Below are 22,001 nucleotides of genomic sequence, written 5' to 3' on the forward strand. Positions count from 1 at the left end.
AAGAAAGTTACTTAACATCCCTGATGCTCATGTGAACAAATAATTTCCTCTCTAGCTTTAACACTTGTTTGCTGCACCTTTTTAGCAGCAATAATATCAAGTAAATGCTTCCTGTGATTTTCAGTTTTAAAGGTTGCAGTTAAGCAAAAATATTAGAACAGTACAGACAAAAACATGATAAAGAATGGGAGATGTTCTGTGGCGAAACCAAACACAGGTGCCATCTTAGAATAAGTTGAAGATTTAGAAATGACATTTTGTTGGTTCTAGCTCCCATTATCTAATATTAAAATTTGTCTAAATATTTTAAACTGTTCACAGTGACAGACAACAATATAGGATATTAGGAAGGGGCAAATACATTTTCACAGCCCCATGATCTCGCTCCTCCTTTTGCAAATAACGAATGAGAAGTGTAAGTTCATGCACCTCTTAATTCACAAAAGATCAAACATCATTATCCCCTTCTGTATTGATATCTGACAAAAGTACTGAAATATAGATTTTGGTAAACTTAAGAGCTTTACACCACCTGATTCTCCAGCAAAGTATATTGGCTATGAACTGCTTAAATTGAAACATCACCTAAAGTTTAGAATTTAAATGTTCCTGGGGTGAAAGGACAGGCTATACTAACATGGAAAAAATCAAGGTTTTACAAATTGCTAGTGTTAACTCCAAACTAGAGTTGCATGGTATGCAGGTACTCATAAAGCCACATTTTAAAAGTGTATGATACCAGCATTTTAGAAGTTTTGCTACCAGAGGTAAATGTCTGTTCCCCAGTTTTTTTGTTTTTTTTTTCTGGGCATGTAAATACATTTACTGAAATTTTGGTGCCGTCATTTTTTTTTTTATCTTGTATGCAAAAATCCCTGAAGTCTATAGCCTGTGGAATTTCCATTGGCAGCAATAATAGGATGTAAATGTCTCCTAAAGCCATTATTTAGTCCCTGGCCTCAGTCTTGAGGTATTTTGCCCATTACTTCTGCCAAGAATTCTGCTAGTTGGGAAGGATTAAATAGTGCCTGGCAAGTCCTGGCCACTTCAGATTTGTACAGGTATTCTCTGGCAAAGTTATGAAGGACAGTTTAGTTCTTTTTTGACAGCAGAAGCTGGTTTCTGGCTTTCTTTCCATGTATGCCTTTTCAATTCAGTGTTCATAATATGAAGCATGCACAACCAATATCCAATTAGTTTTCACACAAAGCCAATTCTGTCCAAGAATCATTGCTCAGAAGGTTGGAACCAACCCTAGGAAGGATGGCAGTTGATCACCGAGCATACTTGTACTCTCACATTCTATCCATTTTGAAGTTGCTGGTTAACCTAATGCTTTATCCTTTGGTTATTGTGAAAAATTAGAGAATCTGAGGGGAGAACCATGGAAACACGGAGAACTTGCAAACTCCACAAAGGAAGTGTCTGTCATTATTATCTTCCAGGATTTTGGAATTGTGGTGCTGCGGAACTAACCCTTGTGTCACTGTATTGCATCACAATGACTTAACTAAATCTTGATTCTGATAGCCTTCTGGCCAGTTATTACTTCTAAGCCCCAGGATTTGTACATTAATAAAGATAAAAGTTAATTATTTTTGTTTCAAATTAGTTTCAGGATATTTTTAGATCATTTGCCCAGCTCTATTCTGGCAGCTTGTCATGGTATTTGACTGTGTTTTGTTCTATGAATGGCACCCTTTTAAAAAGATTTTTTCCTGTGTGGATATTTACAGTTATGTATTTTAATTTGCTTTGGGCCAACATAGATTAGAGACTAGCCATTTACCTGCCAGTGGAAAAGCACAATACTGCAGTGGAATTAATTTGTTTATATGAATTTTTTTTTTTTTCTTCAACAAATGTTCTGAAAAATTAGCTGCTTTTTTCCAGATTTGGTTTGGCAGGATCATTACAGAACACAACTGTCCTGTTTCTGCTGCTGCCGTTTTTCTGCTGTAACTGAGTTGGGTGAGGGCATGTCTTCTGCAGCTATGTTTAACCTCACATAATCACAAAACCCCATATCACATACCCCAGGAAGGTTGCACTGTGCTGATCTTTGATTTTGAACAGTACTATTAGCCTGCATTTTGTGAAAATGTTTTCTGTATGGTGCTTTTAGACCTTATTGATCAAAACTAAATACCAAACATTTTCTACATTAAAATAGGAGAAAATATTTATTTATTATTGATTGATTGACTGACATAGAAGACAAGATGCAACACCGGTAATCATAACACAGAAGAGGTACAGCTGTATACTAGCAATTTAGAGTAATACATAATCTTAGAACAGATACAGAAGTTTTCAGTCTTTAAGATGTCCCATGTTTTGTGGAGTTGTTGCTCCAGTTTCAAGTGGAGAGCTCTTCTAGCATTTGAGTGCACTCTTAGTCTTTTCTCACATGGTCTTTTGTCTATGATGTGCTGTGATGCTGCCTTTTTTGGCTTTCTTTCAAACTCTTTGCTGGGCCCACTGCAACTTCATAACGAAAAGCATTATTCTTTCTTGAACAAGAGTGTAGGTTCTGAGGTTTTCTTGAAGTAATGCTTCTCAGAAAGAGCTCAGTTATTGGCACAGAGTTTGGCTTGACAGAGTGGATCTTGGAACTAGTTTAGAGCATCTCTCTCCTAAGTTTCTATGGAGCTTCCTGGCCAAAGAAAATTTGAGGCCTATCCTCTGCCGAGTATTGGTGGTTTCTCATCACAAAGAGAACAGATTGTCAGCTTCAACTCCCCCAAAGAGTGCATTTATTTGGCTCCCCAAAGAGAATGTAGAAATGAATGTAGCTAGCTTTGAAGGAAGGTTTTAATCTCGAGTGATTTCCAGTTATGGAACCAGTAACTACTTATAGGGTCATTATTCTGTACATCACATACCGGTGGTAGGGTTCAGTTATAAGCCTAAAAATTAATGTCCCTTTAGGCTCCTTGTCTGAAGGAGTCTCCGCAGATGTGTCGGCTCAATTCTGATTTATACTTCAATAATCAAGTATAGGGCTGATATTGGTATGAGCTGCAATTTAGCTATTTACTCAGGAGTGCAGGTGGAGGATGGGAATGTTCAGCTGGATTTCTGCATCCCTGTTAAATGTACTGTCTTATCAGGCCTTGTGTACCACTAAAACCTAGCAAAACATGCAGTGCCCACTTTGTTCTACATACTTTACTGGTCAAAAGTTTTAGAACACCCCAGTCTTTTCAGTTTTTATGGAAATGCATGCAGTTTAATATTTTAAATGTATCATGAAATCAAGGCACAGAACAAGTAAACAATGGAAAATAAAAAAAGACAAGGATTCATTAAATTTACAAAATTTCATTCAGTTTTTTTTTTTTAATTCATCAAAGTAGCCACCTTTTGCTGTTATAGCAGCCAAACACACACATGGCATTTTTTCTATAATGGAAAGATAATCCCGACAGTATTGCAGAAGCTCCTACAAATGTATTGCACTTGTAGGTTACTTTTCTTTCACCTTTCTGGCCAGTTCATCCCAAACTAACTCAATGGGTTAAAGTTTGGAAACTGTGCTGGCCAGTCCATGTTTTGAAGTGTACCTTCTTGTTCTTTTAATGTAGTTCTGACAGCCTGTAGGTATGTTTTTGGTCATTGCCTTGCTGTAGGTTGAGGCCCTGACCTATAGATGCAGGCCAGAAGGTATTGCATGTGGCTATAAAATGCTGTGGTAACTCTTTTGATACAAAATGCCAGTCACTCTGTGCAAGTCACCAGCTCTGCCTCCAGCAAAAGAACCCTAGATCATCAGTTGGTGTTACACACCGATGAACAATCCTTTCACCAGTTAAGATGATATAAACCCCCTGCATGATGAACTGAAGATTTTAAATCATCAGTCCAAAAGACTATTTCAGTCCGCAGTAGTCCACAGCTGGTATTTCATGGCCCAGGCAAGCCTTCCTTTATTTTGCCCTTTGAAGAAGGCCACTCACCCTGTCAAATCTGCAACACCGTCTCCTCTTCACAGTAGAAACTTGGACTTGATTTTTTTGACCATGCTGTTAGCACCTGTCATGCAAGCTAGTGAGTCTCAAACTTGTCTTCTGATTAGGTTGTGACTTTGTGTCTGCCAGATCTCTTCCTATCAGAGTTTCTTCCAGTTTCCAATTACTTTTGGATTGCATAGGACACTTTTCTCACTGACACTTGGATTTTTTTCTTTTTTTGATTTCTTTAAATTAAATGCCTACGCTTCTCCTTTCATTTCTTAACTGCAGTTTTCTTGCTATTATCATTGGAATTTACAACTTTAAACAATGTAATACTGTCCAAGTAGTACTTAGGAGGGTGTAATAACAGTCTGTTCCAACTCTGATTTAAAGCAGATTTTTATAGATCATCTGTAAGTTGTAACCTATTGGTTGTTCCGTGAAGAAGGTCCCTTTTTTCAAGTTTTCATTAACCTAAACATCTGGCCGTTTAATGCTTACCTTTTCTTCATTTTAGGCTATTCATTGCATTTCAGCTGATTTACATTTGAAGACAAACTGGAAAAACTGAAAAACTTTTGACCAGTATTAGAGGTCAATGCCTCATTAGCAAATGCAGAACCTAAACATTAATTACAGGGAAAGCTTTACAATATAAAGTTTTACAGCTCCTAAATCCTGCTTAAGTGAGCAGGTTGTTTTGCATAAAGTATTGACAATTTGAAAAGAACATTTATTTATATAGCAAAAAAACTTGAGTGCAGGCGGAAAACAAATCTGCAGGGGTTCCAAGGCCATGAGACCATCTAACCCCCACTGGGCATTCTACCTAACATAAATTATCTAAATCAGTCCTCATGATTTTCGGGCTTCACGTGAAAGAATTAGATGATGGTCATTTGGGCATCTGGCCTTCGATCCATCAGTGTAGCAGCTGCACGGTGCCTTGATCAGGTGGTGTTGGCACAAATCGGCACCACAGAAAATCGGAAGAACAGCAGCAAAGAAAGTGGGGTTTAGTACGGATTGCGGAGTCATGATAAAAACGATAGTTAAATGCATGTACAGAATATCGGGGTTACACTAAAATGAAAGCTATAAGAAAGTCGTATTAAAATAATGGGTTTTTAGCAGTTTTTTTTTTTTTTTATAAGTGCTCCACCTTATTAGACAGGCGAATTTCTATCGGTAAATTATTTTAGATTTTAGGTGCGTAACTGAAGGCTGTCTCACCACTTTTATGCTTACTTTTGGAATTATAAGCAGACACTCATTTGAAGATCTAAGGGTACGATTTGGAGTGTAAGGTGAGAGGCTTTCCGAAATATAGGATGGAGTGAGATTTAGGCTTTGTAAACCATGAGCAGTATTTAAAGTTCATTCTAAATGGCATAGGTAACCAGTGTAGTCATGTAAAAACTGGAGAGATGTGCTCGGATTTTCTTTTCCTAGTTTAGATTTTGGTGGTTGCATTCTACACTAGTTGGAATCAATTGTCTTTTTTTTTTTTTTCCTCTTTGGTGTCATCCAGAGTTGTATGAGAGGTTGGACACTGAGGGAGAAAAGGACCTGTACTGGCTAGACAGAGGGACCGAGTGTGATGATGCGGTTTCTACTCCATGCTCCCATCTAGACTTCTGGGGAGCTCTTGATCCTGACACTGTCAGTAATGTCACTGATGAGCTAGAGAGTTAGCCAAACACTCCTCCAGGGCTTTCCTACCATCTGCTTTCAACCTTCAACGAGCCTGCTTTCACTTGCTCATGCACCGGCTTTCTCCTTCCTGCTGCCTTCTCCCTTAACCTTCATTCCTGTTCTTTCCATTTTTCCTGACTCCCCTATCCACCTTGCGCTTCTGCTGTATATTACGGGGACGTGGATCAGATGTGGCGATTAAGCAGCTCCTGGTATCAATTACGGATGTGCCCAGGAACCGCTCTAGCCACACTACCACACCCCCTGTTTAAGCCTTGAGTGCGGCAATTATTAAAAATCTAGCCATTCAAATTTGAGCTGTGGACCCGCTTATACCACACCGAGCTGGGAAAGATGTGTAGCCGATTAGGGTCATAAAGGGTAAAGATGGAAACATACTCACAAGCGAGGAGGGTGTGTTGAGATGATGGAAGGAGTACTTCGAGTGACTGATGAAGAGAATGAGAGAGAAGGTTGGATGATGTGGAGATAGTGAATCAGGAAATACAGTGGATTAGCAAGGAGGAAGTAAGGACAGCTATGAAGAGGATGAAGAATGGAAAGGCCATTAGTCCAGATGACATACCTGTGGAAGCATGGAGGTGTTTAGGAGAGGTGACATTTGAGATTTTAGCCAGCTTGTTCAATGGATTCGGGGAAAGTGAGAGGATGCCTGAAGAGTAGAGCAGTAGTATACTGGTAATGATTTTTAAGAATAAGGTGATTGTGCCGAGCTATAGTAACTACAGGGGGATAAAATTGATGAGCCACAGCATTAAGTTATGGGAAAGAATAGTGGAAGCTAGTTTAGGAAGGGAGGTGATGATTAGTGAGCAAGCAGTATGGTTTCATGCAAGGAAAAAGCACCACAGGGGTGATGTTTGCTCTGAGGGTGTTGATGGAGAAGGCCAGAAGGAGTTGCAGTTTCTTTGTAGACCTGGAGAAAGTATATGACCAGGTGCCTTAAGAGGAGTTGTGGTATTATATGAGGAAGTCTGGATTGGCAGAGAAGTATGTAAGAGGTCTACAGGATATGTACGACGGAAGTGTGACAGTGGGTGAGGTCTGTGGTAGGAGTTGACAGTTGCATTCATTATGGATGTGGGATTACATCAGGGATCAGCTCTGAGCTCTTATTTGCAATGTTGATGGACAGGTTGACAGATGAATTTAGACAGAAGTCCCCTTGGACTGTGATGTTTGTTGATGACATTATCTGTAGCTAGAGTAGGGAGCAGGTTGAGGAGACCCTGGATAGGTGGAGATTTGCTCTAGAGAGGAGAAGAATGAAGGTCAGTAGAAACAAGACAGAATACATGTGTGTGAATGAGAGGAAAGTCAGTGGAATGGTGATGCAGGGAGTAGAGTTGGCGAAGGTGGATGAGTTTAAATACTTGGGATCAACTTTACAGAGTAATGGGGATTGTGGAAGAGAGGTGAAAAAGAGTGCAGGCAGGGTGGAGTCGGTGGAGAATTTGAGACAGATGGGTATCAGCAGGACAAGACAGGAACATGTGGAAAATGATGATCTGCTCTGCCAACCACTTACTGCAGAAGCCAGATGAAGAGAGTAGTGCATTACAGTAATCTAGTAAACTAAAAACAAATGTGTGAACTAATTTTTCAGCAACGTGTAAAGTTATAAGGGATCAAGTTTTTGCTATATTTATGAAGATCTGATCTAATGTGATTTATAATTCAATAATTACTCTTCTTTACCTCTGTCTTGTCTTTTAAACCTAATGGATTAAGTTTTTTTTCTAATATCCTCATTATATCCATTTTTCCCAATCACTAAGATTTCTGTTTTCACATTATTTAGTTTGAGAAAATCACTACTCATCCATTCAGAAACATAAGTAAGACATTGGGTTAGTGAACCAAGAGAGTCGGGGTCATCAGGTGCTATTGATAAATACAGTTGTGTGTCATCAGCATAGCTGTGGCAGCTCACATTATGCCTTGAGATAATCTGGCCTAATGGAAGCATGTAAATCAAAAAGAACATTGTACCCAGGATAGATCCTTGTAGAACACTGTGTCTGGGAAGTATAATTACCACAACTAATTTTCTATGTGTTAAGTAAGACTCAAACCAATGTAAGACATTACCAAGAGAGATTCACTCTACTAAGACAATTTATAAGAATCTTGTGATCAGTGGTATCAAATGTGGCACTCTGATCTTGGAGGATGAGAACAGATAAACAGCTTCTGTCTGCATTTACCTGCAAGTCATTTGCTACTTTAATGAGTGCAGTTTCTATACTTTTGTTTGTTCTAAAACCTGAGTGAAACTTATTAAAAACGGAATGTTTATTTGAGTGATCATTAAGCTGCATAATGACTGCTTTTTCTAGGATTTTTCTTCAGAAAGGCATGTTAGAAATAGGTCTGAGATTTTCAAAAACAATGAAGTTGATTATTTTTCTTGAGCAGGGGTTTAACAGCAGTTTTAAAACAGTATTGGAAGTCCCCGATATCTAGTGATGAATTTACTATGTCAAGAATACCATCAATTAGCATGCTGGATACTTTGAAATAACTTTTTGGTATTGGGTCAAGGACACAGATGGAGGGTCGCAGTTGAGAGGTTATTCTCATTAAAAAAATCTATTCTGGTGAAAAATGTATTTGCTTAAAATGAAATATCTGGGTGTAATAGGATCAGTATTTTTTAGGGGGGGGGGTGGTGTACTATATTATTTCTGATATTGTGTGAGCAAATCACATTTGTGATTAAAACAATATAGCATAAGCCTCAAGTTTAATTGGAAGTTTTTTGGATGCATTCCATTGAGTCACCTGGGTTTAGCAAATGATCAATAGAGAGAAAACTCTTGGATTACCAGCATTGTTTATAATTTTAGAGAAGTAACGCCACCTCTCAAGACAGACCATGTTGTTGTATTTTGTTATTTTAGCCTTCATTATTTCATAGTGGACAATCAGTTTAGTTTTTCTCCATTTACACTCCGCTCTCCAGCATGTTTTCTTTAAATCAGACACTCTTTGGATCTGGAGGTGGTTTTAACTGTTTTTTCAGGAGCAACTATGACAGCGCCAACTGTAACTTTAACATTAAAATTTACCACCTTACTATTTACATTAAGCACTACAAACGGTCTGGTTGCTTAAGATATTTGTACACTCTGAAGCAGCAAATGATTCAAAGAAGCATTTTTCAACAGTACACTTCTGTGTGCAAACCCCCTTTGTGTGTTGACTGACAAACGTTCATAAATTCTTTAATTTTCATATCGATGATCAGTGTGACCTGAAAGCAAAAGTAGCCAACAATTAGGAACCTGTCATAGTTAATCATTATACTTGACACTAAGTTGAGTAAGTAATTACTCAAAGTCTCATATTTAGGATGTCTATACACGGACAGTACTAGAGACTGACAAACTTCTTGAATAGCAATGGCAAGATATTCAAAAGACTCAAACATATCAAAGCTCACATCTTTACACTTTAGCTGACTCAATTAAGTATTTGCTAAACCACCGCATGAACTGCACGAGTAAAGCTGTAATTCGGAGTTGCACATTCGATTAATACAGCCGCACCATCAGAGCTAAGCCATGTTTCACTTAATGTAATAAAGTCAATTTTCCTATCCCTAATAAGACTGTTGATGAAAAGCGTGTTATTGGTTAATGCACTAACATTTAATAAGGCCATATTTAAGGTCTTGGAAGAGCAGAACTGAATTGTCAGAGTGTTGTGGCTGTTCGAAATGGTAATTTATTTGTGTGTGTTCCGCTTTGTGGAGATTTATTATTTAATCTATAGTCTGTTTTTATACTTTTAAAGTGCACATCTAGAGGTGAAATGGTAATAATTATTTACATTTATGCCGTACTGTCTGGATTTTTTACATGAACTGAGGTTGGTTATTAAAATATTGATACAGTGCACATTTGAGGAAGAGTTTTCTACAGAGTTATGTCCTAGCAAGCAAGGCATTATGAGGATTAAAAGTACATAAGAGAGACGAATTACCTTACAGATGTTTTCGGAGAGGACCTGGGCACGGAATCTTATTGCAATACAGACCATCCAGCCTGAAGAAATGTGGCTTCTCGCAGAAGAGATCCCAGTTTTCCACGAACCCAATGTTTTTTCACTCTTGAAGAACCCTTTCAACCAGATGTTTAATGCCAGCAGACAATTGTAGTACTCATCTGATCTTCTAGCCACCAGAGGTAAGGGACCCAAGTTGAAGATTCTCACAGCCAGGGTCCTCTCCTTCGTGGCATTAATAAGTGCTGGGAAATTCGCCTTAATCTCTGACTGTCGGTATCTCACGTCGTTTCAGTTTCCTCAGATGCCTCCATCTTAACAAGAGTTTCTGAATCTGGTTCTCAAGGGTCTGGAGTTCTTTGACAACGCTCACCATCTGCCATTGTCCACATCAGCTTTCTGTCCTAAGAAAGAGAGAGAGAGAGAGTTCTAACCTAATTACAATTATGAAAAAGCCATAAACAAAATGATTTATATACCTGTGCAAAAGCTGAAAATCAGCATTTTCTTGGTAGGTAGGTTACATTTTCAGAATTTCATCAGAGTGGATAACTCTGCAAGGTGATTCATTTATAGCAGTTAGATCATTGATTTATTCACCTTTTTAACTGATGAATTTTACTGCAATTGGCATAGTGGTGGCTACACTAGGTTTTGGAGAGCATAAAAGTGGTAGGTACTGCAGACATTCTAACGCCTTCCCACCCTTTGCCCCTTCTTAGCAAAACCATGAGAATAATTAGTGGTGTATTAGAATTAATTTTCTGTCCCATCCCAGTTCTTTTGCCATTGCCTTTTCACAGAACGCTGACCTTAAGGTCTATTTATATTGATTTGCATATTCAAATAGGGGTAATTCTAGGAGGAGTTAGGGAGTGGCAGCGGGCACGTGCATTACTTTTCAGGCTGATCAGGATTTATGGTGCGGAAGAATGTGGAAGTTGCCGTTTGCACAGATTTGTGTATGTGGATTTTTTTTGTGCATATGAACATTTCCGCTTTTGTCCGTACGCCATGTTTTGGTGTGAATTCTGTGCACGTTGTTATGCATTAAGCCCCTGGTGTGTCACGAAAGCCTAGCAGAATGGTCAATGCCCTCATATTCCTACATTTCCCCAAAAAACTATGCTAAAGTTCTTGACAGTGAATTAGTCTCAAACTTAAGTATTAAATTTAAAGTCTTGCTTTATTACAATACAGAAATTATTCTCATGTTTATAAAGAGTGGACTTTCAACGGATTTTGAAAAATGACTAAGGTCTTCATCCAAGCTAGGAAAAAAAAATCCCTTCAAAACACAGTTGTACATTTATTTCACAGAAGCAGCTTGCCCTCAGCAGATAAAGTGGTGTCTGGTGTTGAAAACAGTGGTGAACTCTGAAAGTACAACTTTGACAATCCCTCCCTCACCTTTACACAGATTCTGATTTAAATGGTATAAATCAGGCAGACCAACATTCCTAACATAAGTTGGCATTCATACATTATTGATTTTGGATTTGATATGATAGTTTTCTCTAGGTTTGTCAGTCCTAGCATCTCCTTAACATCTATCAGCATTGGGCACATGCACAGCTATTTTAAGGATTTACCCAAAACTACAGTTGTGTGTGAAATCTGCTTGTGGATCAGAGTGGACAAATGTGGAATATCAAGAATTACCCACACAAATAGGCTGCAAATCACATCTGAATTCACCATTTGTGTGCAAAAATCATGTAAGTGTGCAGCACTTATTGGAATTGGCATCTGCCTATTGTAACCCTTCAGACACAATATCACATGCCAGTGTCTGCACAAATAACAGGACATTTAGTGGGCACAACATAATCCATTCTGTTTGGTGTTGATATTACAGGCTGCTGGTGCTGGTAGTGCAGTGATATAAGGAATATGTTCCGCTACACAATAGGGTCCCTGTTACAGTATCTCCACAGAAGAATGTCTGAATGGCAAGGCTTACCTAAACATCATTACTGGCCAGGTTCAATTTCATCCACACTCTGGTGGAGACGTCCAGCAAGATAAATGTACCATTACACAAGGCATGTTCAGTCTCCTGTAGCAAGGTGATAATAGTAATGACAGGGGATTTAGAAGGGGATTGTGTTTTGTATCTTAATAATTTGATTTTTGATCTTTCAGAGAAATATGCAGACTTGCCATTTCAAATACTTCTGATATTCTGCGACTGGCACCTCCCTGTACAGATTGGTTTCTCTGTTTTCTGGTGTCCCTCCTCAAGCATGTTTTTACAGACAGACATTAACAAAAGATTGAACTTTCACTTTCTGAAATTGTCAAAGTGCTGCTTTGTCTCATGTTTTCAGGTAAAACCTGTTCATGTAAACGGTGATCAAGTGAAAAGAAATTATAAATAACTTAAATTGGTACAGATGCCTAAAGCTGAAAATAGTTGCAAAAGTATTTCTAAACTTTTTAATGTTTATTAGCTCACAGTAAAACAAATTTCCAAGGAAATTCAGTACTCTATAGGAGTAAGCAACTTGCAAAGATCACAGCAATGCAATGTGAAAGTACTAAAGCAGGTTTGAAAGCTTTTGGGTAATTGGAAGGAACTTTTTGTTTTTTAAAATGTATCTACTATAGAAACAACGTTGAACAAGAATAGTGTTTGTGGAAGATCATCACAGAGAAAACCACTGATTGCCAAAAAAATATTGTTACACTATTCAAATTTGCAGCACACCGGAGACCATGTTAAGTGGACAGCTGAGGCAAAAGTTGATCACTTTCAAAGAAGGTTGAAACACGCGAGTTTGGAAAGAGAGCACTACACACCAGTACTAAAAAGTTATTCAAGTTGTGAAACATGGCTGTCCTTGACCACGAACAGCTTGTTCGAGAAAACAGTGAGTGCAGAATTATATCAAAACATTTTACAGGAGTATGTTAGGATAGCAGTCCGTGACTTGAAACTTGATAGATGTTGGGGGATACAAAAAAGCAAAATGTATTATTCATAACATCATTAAATATTACTTAATGTTTCTCTTGAAGGTAGTTCTTTTCACATTCAAAATGTTTCAGCTTTAAGGAATCGGGAATGTCATAATCCAATATTCTGGTACTAATTCAGTGCCAAAGTTCCAAAAGCATAACTACCAACTTTTTTTATAGTATCGTGCATGGCTGCAAGCAGAACATATTACTCAGGAAAATACAATATTACAAGGTGATGATAACTTAAGTAAAAACTTCATCTAAAAATGGCTTGCTGTGGTAATGACACAGCACAACATCAACACATGCCAAAAAGAGAAAAAAAGCAGAAGAGTTTCCTGGGAAATGCATTGTGTTCACACTGGACAGTTTCAGGTGCAGGAATTATACTTGCTTAAAAAAAAAAAAAATTTAAAAATCAAAACACACAGACAGCCTAGCATTATTGCCACTTTTATTGTATGATGGAATTAGTTTAGAAATTTGTGCGCAGTTTTAATGTGACATAACTAATCACAATTTGTAACGCATTTGTAAGAGCAGATGAAAAAATTGCTGCATCAATAGGTTTTGTAATGCAGTACCCTTTACATTCCTGAAGAATGGAGACTTCACTTTCATTCCCTGATTGTAATGAGCACTTATGCAAATCTCCACCAGCCCAAGCATCCATCCATTTTTTAACCAGTGTGTAGAGTTTAGGGTAGTGCTTGGGGTGGGTGGCAAGAGAGTTTGGGCACCTCATACGCATTCCATAGTAATGCATGTAGGACTGTGGGATATGGGATGACTGGCAGCACAAACATGTCTAGCAAGAAAACACTGTGGTAAGACAAAGTGGCTATTTTGGCTTGTTCCCCATTAACAAAATGTGTACTAGATTAACAGACACCTGTAATCACTAACATACAACTCAATAGACAAGCAAAACAACATACTTCATGTACAAATCTGCAAATCCTGAATTTTTTTTTGGCTTTTGAAGGCAAACTAATGTTCATTAGTGTAACTCCTAAGTAAAAGCACACATTACATATTTGAATGGTATGTTGAAGAATGTAATACTGTCTTACAGTAATACATTTGAGTACAGGTAATAATAGCCCAAGTAGTTTTTCAGATTCTGGATTTGTACACAGGAATAAGCAATAAAGTCTAATCACTAATGCAAGTAACTTTGAAAACAGCAAAGCAAAGGCTGCTTTACTGGAGAAATAAACAGGAAGTTTTAATGTTGGGACAAATGTTATTTAAAAAAAAAAAAACAGATTTGTGAAATTAAAGCAGTATGAGTTTCTGACATTTGAAATTGAACTAGTTTGACTCATCCATTAAATATTACTCTTTTAGTTATATTTTTTAACCAGCTAAAGATGCAGATTAAATCTTAAAATTGCAAATGTTTGGCTCACTGATAAACCAGACTTTAAAAACATGTTACAAAAACAGCTTTAACCGACTTGTTGAAATGGAAATATCCAGAATTATCTTGGAATTAACCAATTCAACAGTACATGTATAATTACATTTTTGTATTTAACATGGATTTTAAGCAGAATTAAGTAAATGAACAGAAAATAATTTAGAATGTACACATGCCAAGAAATAATTTAGTCCGTTATTGCGTGTTAGGTTATAAATCTATATCCCCTCACGATTATATATCTCATTTGTTGTTGCATTTGGAGCATTCCCATTTCTGCTGAACATTAATTGAAGCCCTGCATTGTGTTTTAATATTTATAGATAGATACTTTATTAAACCCCAAGGGGAAATTCACAAATTATTTATGAATACATATATAACTTTAATAGCTGGGTAACTACTCTTTGGATGATCCAGTATTTTAAGCTGTTAGTATACTTAGTACTTAAATATTTTATATTACATAAAAAGGCACAATATCATTCACTTCAATAAATGGAGGTAGTTTAATAAGGCATTGAATGGGATTTCTGTTTTAGGCGTGGTATTGAAAGATATTGAGCATTGTAAAGTTTCTGTTATGCATGTCAAAGTTCTGGTTTTGTGACATCCCTACTGAACAGTATATTGCTGTGAAAAAGTATGTGCAGTAAAACCCATAGAGACACGCATGTGTTCTGGCACTTTTACAGGTTCTACATATTTATTTCAGTAATATAAATAGAAAAAGTGGAGATCCAGTTCAACAAAAAACTTAAATATTTAAATCATGTATTCATCAAAATATCATAAATGCATTTGCCTGTTGTGGGAGGTCAAAACTAAACCCCCTAATTTAAGTAACTAGTTTTACCACTTTCCCACTTTTTGTTACAGTACTAATTTAACTGTTGCCCCCCAGAGTTTGAAGTTCCTCTTCACCCTTAGCGCTGCTTAAGCTGTTAAGATCTGGACTTTGGCTTGACTATTCCATGATCCGCCATTTGTTTCCTTGAGTGGATTTTTCTCTAATTATCTTGTTGCCAGGTGTAAGAAGGGAGTCTGAATATCCCACTGTTTTTGTCTTGTTAAAACAGAGCAGTAAACGGAACTAAAAGTATCGGGTGGAGCACAAAAAACCAAATCATCTCCAACTCGACACGAAATGTAAGCTAGGCAATACAAAAATCTAATTGCAATTGTTTGAAGGAGCCACGTGCAATATAATACATGTATTTTTCCTTGTCATCGTCCTTCAGTCCTTGGACACAAGTCAATCTGTACGGCTTCATTTGTAGTGAGCGCAACACATTGACAAGACCTGTGCGAAACATTCACTTGTTGTGCCAATTTACGTGTCGATTTCCCTAGGGCTTCTGGCCATCCATTCCTGAATATCTGCTACTACCACAGGTGTACGAACAGACGGGGGCCCAATTCTTTTTGCAGTTTGCAACTGACCCAGTCTTACGACACTTCTTCACTAGCTCATGAGTACTGCTCTTTGCTGGTAGGTTTACAGCAGGAAACTTCTGTGCGAAAATGTACCGTGTTTCTTTAAAAGAACCGGTAGACACAAACACCGCCGCTATTCCAATCCCCTGTTGCAGAGAGTACATCTTCCGGATCTCTTTCATGCACGTCTGCACCCACTGGCTCACAGCTTCCTTACTAATGCACAGTTGGGGCTGCTGACCACGTCACAACAACAAGGCTCCACGGTCGTGACGATACCCCCTTGTATAATAGCTCCAGCCAGCTGGTCGGAGACGGTTTGGTTTTTCATGCGCCACCCTATACTATGACATGAAACTTGAAAGTAGTTGCCAAAGCTTTCATGGAGTGGCTTAAAAGCAACAAATTCCAAGCCCAGACCTCTGGTCATTCAATTAAATGCATCATTAGATGAAAACTGCTGACTTCTAAAATGAGCAATCAATTGACAGCTGGGCAAATGTGTAGTGATAACTAAAAGGCTTGTGGCTTTAAGATCTGCTGAATGTGCCATTCCTAAATTTTTAGTCAATGGTAGTTTGGAGTTATGCAGTAATATATACTTTTTTTTTTTTAAGCTCCAAACTGAAGTAAAGAAATCTGGTGGTTTTTATGACACTTTGTGTGGCCAGTAATTAACTTTTTTTTTATGTTTGATTTAAATTATTTTTATTGTGTATATGATTGTCCAGTATAATGGATGTGCCAGGGTCAGTCAGACCCTCCATCTGTGCCCACTGCTTCCAGGATTATCTGCATTTCTATGATTTCCAAAGTTGGATCAGGTAGAGCACCCTCCACAATTATTGGCACCCCTGGTTAAGATGTGTTCTTAGGCTTCTAATTTTTTTTTCCCTCAAAAATATAAACTCACAAACTAAAAAAGAGAAAAATCCAACCTTGTAATTGAAGTACATTTATTCATTGGGAAAAAATCCCACATTAAGGAATACATTACTTTACATGAAATCATGTGTGTCACAATTATTGGCACCCCTAACAATTCCTATAAAATGTCATTGAAGCCTTTTTGTAATTTCTAGTTTAGTTTTTAAAAGTTGATCAGAGTAAATTGGAACTTTTAATTAGTAATTAATGACTTCCTGTGTCCCTGGGCTATAAACATGATGTGACAGAGCCCTGTTGCTCTTAGCCACTCTTCAACATGGGAAAGAAAAGAGAACATGCCGTTCAAGTAAGGCAGATGTGTCTCGACCTTCATAAGTCGGGTAATGGCTACAAGAAAATAGATACTCGCCTAAATCTGCCTGTATCTACACTCGGAGGAATAATAAAGTGGTGTAAAACGAGGAATAGTGACAAACAAGGCTGAACGAGGACCCAAGTTTACCTTGCCACCATGCACCGTGAGGAGGAGGGTAAGAGAAGTAAAAAATTCTGGAAAGCTCACTGTTGGATATCTGCACCAAAGAGTGGTATCTTGGGATCACAAAGTCTCCATGACAGCCATAGATGCTATCTCTATGCCAACAATCTGTTTCGGAGACGTGCAAGGAAAAAAGCCTTTTCTCACCTACGATCACAAACGTAAATGTCTGGAGTTTGCTAAACTGTACTGGGGCTTCAACTTAGACCGTGTGCTTTGGTCAGATGAGACTAAAATTGAGCTTTATGGCAACAAACATTCTAAGTGAGTCTAGCATGAATCCAAGAATGAGTATGCAGAAAAACACCTCCTGCCCACCAAGTATGGTGTAGGATTTGTGATGGGGCTGTTTCTCTTCCAAAGGCCCTGGGAACCTTGTTAGGGTGCATGACATCAAGAACTTGAAATACCAGGACATTTTAAATCAGAATCCAGTGGCCTCTGCCAGAAAGCTGAAGATGGGTCGTCATTGGGCCTTCCAGCAGGATAGTGACCCTACACACATGGCAAAATCTGCACAAAAATGGCTCAGCAGACACAAATTCAAGCTCCCATGGCCATCTCAGTTTCCAGACCTCAACCCCATTGAAAACCTGTGGGGTGAGCTGAAGAGGAGAGTGTATAAGAGTGGACCCAGGACTCTAGACAATCTAGAAAGATTGTGCAAAGAGGAATGGTCAAAAATCCCTATCTCTGTATTCTCCAACCTTGTGAAATGTTTCAGGAGAAGATTAAGTGTTGTCTTGTTGGCAGAAGGGGTTGTATGAAATAACAGCAGGGTTGCTAATAATTGTGGCACACATGATTTCTTGTAAAAAAAAAATATATATATATATGTAATATTAATGTGGGCTTTTTTCCCATTGAATAAATGTACTTCAATTAAAGGTTGGATGTTTCTCTTTTTGGTTTTGTGAGCCTTTTTTTGGGGAGGGGGAATAATTTATTAGAAGCCTGAGAACACATCTTAACCAGTGGTGCCAATAATTGTGGAGGGCACTGTATATTCAGTAGACTGATAAATGACCTGTATTTGCTGCCTTATTTCTCTAAGATTGAAATTGGATATAAAAAATGGATAAAATCTGATTTGAAAGGATTTCAATGTTGACATTGCCAATTGAAATGTCTTAATGACAAAGTTAACTTTGGGGTGGCGGGGGCAGGGAGATTCTTGCAATTTTAGTTTAAGAACAATATTTTGTTGGCAGCTTTCATCATTAATACTTCATTAAAATTCATCAGACTTTTTAATAGCTCTTAGTGGTAGGTGCTGTTTGGCTTAAGTAAAGGAAGTAATAACCTGCAGTGGGCTCCATAGTAGTAAGGACACAAAGCTCAAATCCCACATCAGCTTGTAAGAGAAGTTTAACTTTGCCTGGTGTCTTTCCCCACAACAACTTTCACTGGCTTTCTTTTTTGGGCAGAGGTGGCATTGGACTTCGTGTTTTGCTTGTGGCTGGCCTTTTCTGTTAGTAGTCCCCTTCTCCTCAACCTGCTTCCATTTGCCTGTCCTTCTCTACACATTGTACACCTCCCTTGCTTTTCATACTTTCCCACCCCACCCCCTCCTCTCTAATGCTCAGGGCTTTGGCTATCTGTCTGTTTCCAGGCTATGAGGACTTGAGCCAGGGTCCCAGCACGGGGGATTTCTGTAAGGGTGGATATAGCGCTGCTGTCGCTGCTGCTGCTGCCGCCGCTGCCGCTGCTTCTGCACAAAGCAAGCCTGCTGCTGCCACTTCTGTCACCGGGCCAGGTGCCGGTAAGTGCCTTCTGCTCTCATCCATTCCATCTTGATGCTCCCTTTCATCTTCTTTACACTCTTTTCTGCTGTGGCAGTTTTTTTCCCCTGCATATCCTTGCCTATGCATATCTTTTCTTTTACTTTTATGGCTTTGCATTCTTCCCTTTCATCTTTTATTTTTTATATACCTAATGGGAGCAGCCGAAAGAAGATACACATTTATATGTATGTATATGTATGTACATACAGTATATATTTTCAAAAGCCTTACCCAGTTTATTGAAGAGGAAGTTAGTTTACTGCAACTATATAAACATAAAGTTAAAATGACGTTCTGACATTATTCCAAGTCATGCCCATTTTCGTAATGTCAAGTTTGCACTGGTTCTTGATTAAGGCAGGAGACTGAGACGCCATGTAATTTGTTGGATCACTAGTCTTGTGGATTATGTTTTATAATCCTCGATCGCCTATGTCATCAGTACTTTCAAGACGTGCTGTTTTATGTGATTGGGAATTTTTATACTAAAACTGTTTCATTTGCTACATTTTACAATGTGGTGGTTGGCTGCTTTTTATTAAGTATTCCTTTTTAACAGTGAAGGATAATGTAAAATTTTTTATTTTAAATTTTCATTCTTATTACGATGCAAATGAAACGGATAACAAACCAGCCTTGTTTTATCACTTAGACCTGGCAAATTGAACGTGGTGCATTCACTTGCAGGGGAACTTTTAATAGTTACCATTTGTGATGGTTCACGTGAATTTCTTATTGGGAGAAATGTTCACTTTTTGATTTGCTACTAGACCTAATCAGATTAGTTTAAAACAAAAAAGATAAACATCAAGCTAAGTGAATTAAGCATGTTATCACATTGCTTCAAATACCAACACATCCACAAAAATGCCATTTCTGAATGACCCTATTGTTTTATGAGGTGAGACAACTTAGCTTATTTTGGATAGCATGTGTTGTTCAGATTGTTCCACTGGGAGGTATCATTTTGAAGGGTTTTCAAGTGAAATTACCCACTTGGAATCTCAAATTTTCTCTCTGTCTCCTAGCCTAGTAAATGTAGCATTGGTCCAAGTATATAATTCATTATTTTGCCTCTTGATTGATAATTACTCTTTGTACAATTCCTTATCTGCTGAATGTTCAAGTTCAGATCATTCAAAAGCAAAGTTGGTATAATTTTTCAGAACATTTGCTTTTTTAAGTCTTTACCTGCAAAATAAGTATGAGTTTTTGAAAGAAATGCGTGCCTAGTACGGTTTCAGTGATGCACTACGATATGTAAAGATTGGAAGCTCATTGCTGATCTTGAAAGGTCATTGTTAAAGTGAGAATTTGTATATTCTTTGGGAGTCCCTTGCTTTCAGACAAGTCCATTTAAATGTTTTTCTTATTCAGTTTAGAAGACACTTAAAGCAGTGCCAAGAGTTAATTTGTTTTTGGTAGCTCTTTGGACCTTCATGGCTGACTACCTTGTCATTTTCCAGGAGTTTCAGTAACATCTAGCAACACAGGAGTTCCAGACATCTCAGGCTCTGTTTACACAAAAACGCAGGTAGGGATTGAATGTTTTTAAATAAACAAAATTATTCTGTACCCATATGTACATGCTCACAATACAGGACAAAGTGCCTTTTTACTTATATACAGTGGTGTGAAAAACTATTTGCCCCCTTCCTGATTTCTTATTCTTTTGCATGTTTTTCACACAAAATGTTTCTGATCATCAAACACATAGATAGATACTTTATTAATCCAAAGGGGAAATTTAACCATTAGTCAAATATAACACAAGTAAACACAAAATGCAGTTTTTAAATGATGGTTTTTATTATTTAGGGAGAAAAATAATCCAAACCTACATGGCCCTGTGTGAAAAAGTAATTGCCCCCTTGTTAAAAAATAACCTAACTGTGGTGTATCACACCTGAGTTCAATTTCCGTAGCCACCCCCAGGCCTGATTACTGCCACTCCTGTTTCAATCAAGTAATCACTTAAATAGGAGCTGCCTGACACAGAGAAGTAGACCAAAAGCACCTCAAAAGCTAGACATCATGCCAAGATCCAAAGAAATTCAGGAACAAACGAGAACAGAAGTAATTGAGATCTATCAGTCTGGTAAAGGTTATAAAGCCATTTCTAAAGCTTTGGGACTCCAGCGAACCACAGTGAGAGCCATTATCCACAAATGGCAAAAACATGGAACAGGGGTTGAACCTTCCCAGGAGTGGCCAGCCAACCAAAATTACCCCAAGAGCGCAGAGACGACTCATCTGAGAAGTCATAAAAGACCCCAGGACAACGTCTAAAGAACTGCAGGCCTCACTTGCCTCAATTAAGGTCAGTGTTCATGACTCCACCATAAGAAAGAGACTGGGAAAAAACGGCCTGCATGGCAGATTTCCAAGACGCAAACCACTGTTAAGCAAAACGAACATTAGGGCTCGTCTCAGTTTTGCTAAGAAACATCTCAATGATTGCCAAGACTTTTGGGAAAATACCTTGTGGACTGATGAGACAAAAGTTGAACTTTTTGGAAAGCAAATGTCCCATTACATCTGGCGTAAAAGGAACACAGCATTTCAGAAAAAGAACATCATACCAACAGTAAAATATGGTGGTGGTAGTGTGATGGTCTGGGGTTGTTTTGCTGCTTCAGGACCTGGAAGGCTTGCTGTGATAGATGGAACCATTAACTCTACTGTCTACCAAAAAATCCTGAAGGAGAATGTCCGGCCATCTGTTCGTCAACTCAAGCTGAAGCGATCTTGGGTGCTGCAACAGGACAATGACCCAAAACACACCAGCAAATCCACCTCTGAATGGCTGAAGAAAAACAAAATGAAGACTTTGGAGTGGCCTAGTCAAAGTCCTGACCTGAATCCAATTGAGATAATATGGTAGACCTTAAAAAGGTGGTTCATGCTAGAAATCCCTCAAAGCTGAATTACAACAATTCTGCAATGATGAGTGAGCCTAAATTCCTCCAGAGCGCTGTAAAAGACTCATTGCAAGTTATCGCAAACGCTTGATTGCAGTTACTGATGCTGAGGGTGGCCCAACCAGTTATTAGGTTCAGGGGGAAATTACTTTTTCGCACAGGGCCATGTAGGTTTGGATTTTTTTTCTCCCTAAATAATAAAAACCATCATTTAAAAACTGCATTTTGTGTTTATTTTTGTTATATTTGACTAATGGTTAAATGTGTTTGATGATCAGAAACATTTTGTGTGACAAACATGCAAAAGAATAAGAAATCAGGAAGGGGGCAAATAGTTTTTCACACCACTGTATACTATATACACTG

General features: G+C 38.2%; 1 protein-coding gene across 4 annotated transcripts in view; it reads left to right on the forward strand.

Annotated features, from left to right (window-relative positions):
- Nucleotides 1–22,001, forward strand: part of ubap2l (ubiquitin associated protein 2-like) — a 230,061-nt gene that overhangs the window by 193,056 nt on the left and 15,004 nt on the right. For 3 of the 4 annotated variants that reach the window (XM_039751895.1, XM_039751904.1, XM_039751913.1), the window contains 2 exons: nt 18,543–18,692; nt 20,181–20,248. In XM_039751895.1, coding sequence (XP_039607829.1) covers nt 18,543–18,692; nt 20,181–20,248 — 218 coding nt within the window. The remainder of the gene's footprint in view (nt 1–18,542; nt 18,693–20,180; nt 20,249–22,001) is intronic. The other variant, XM_039751923.1, reaches the window with a different exon arrangement.

The sequence above is a fragment of the Polypterus senegalus genome, chromosome 1 (assembly GCF_016835505.1).
Source record: "Polypterus senegalus isolate Bchr_013 chromosome 1, ASM1683550v1, whole genome shotgun sequence".
In the NCBI taxonomy this organism is placed as follows: Eukaryota; Metazoa; Chordata; class Cladistia; order Polypteriformes; family Polypteridae; genus Polypterus; species Polypterus senegalus.